This window comes from Arachis ipaensis, chromosome B06 (assembly GCF_000816755.2).
Source record: "Arachis ipaensis cultivar K30076 chromosome B06, Araip1.1, whole genome shotgun sequence".
In the NCBI taxonomy this organism is placed as follows: domain Eukaryota; kingdom Viridiplantae; phylum Streptophyta; class Magnoliopsida; order Fabales; family Fabaceae; genus Arachis; species Arachis ipaensis.
The window spans coordinates 6,386,902-6,387,573 of NC_029790.2; the positions used below are offsets into that span (position 1 = coordinate 6,386,902).

Here is a 672-nt window from a genome sequence, read left to right on the forward strand (position 1 = left end):
TGTTTGTTTTATTTTTTTTAATTATTATAATAAAAGACTAATTAAAGAAATAAGTTAAAAGATACTTGATTGCATTAATAAAAATATGGGCAAATCCCTCAAATAAGTCAAAGAAATACTAAAATGACGTGATTCAGCAAAAAAAAATGGTTCATGAATCAACTAGACAGAATTTTATTTTCAATATTAGAAGTGATATGGTGTATATCATCGTTATGGGGGTGCTGAGTGCTTCACCGAAATGTGACGGCCAAGAATCTTTAAATCAGACGGTTCGTTTTCCAGCAACTAATCGAACGGTTCGATTTTAGGTTGGGAAAGTACACAAATCGAACTGTCCGATTTGCGCCCCACCAACCACGCGTCGAGCATGTAAGATGGCCCCTCCTTCTGGGTGTATACATTCGAAGTGTATTCATTCATTCTCCACTTTCACTTTCATTCAACAACATTACAACCCCACCACCCTCACTTTTACATTCTCCTCCATTGTTAACACAACCGAGCTTCCAAAAAGAAAAAAAAATTTGGACCACCACTGCCTGTTATGCCAAGAAGAAGGAGAGTGAAAGATGTTAATTGTCCGAAACTTCACATTACTAATTATCTTGATCATCCTAATTATGTAAATTTTTATTTTTAAATATTTTAATTAAATAAAAATAATAATTA

At 33.3% G+C, this 672-nt stretch overlaps 1 protein-coding gene across 1 annotated transcript in view; it reads left to right on the forward strand.

The window, feature by feature from the left end:
• The window catches only part of LOC107646326 (serine/threonine-protein phosphatase 7 long form homolog), a 4,025-nt gene continuing 3,568 nt past the window's right edge, over window positions 216-672 (forward strand). The window contains exon 1 of the mRNA XM_016350517.1: window positions 216-272. Coding sequence (XP_016206003.1) covers window positions 216-272 — 57 coding nt within the window. The remainder of the gene's footprint in view (window positions 273-672) is intronic.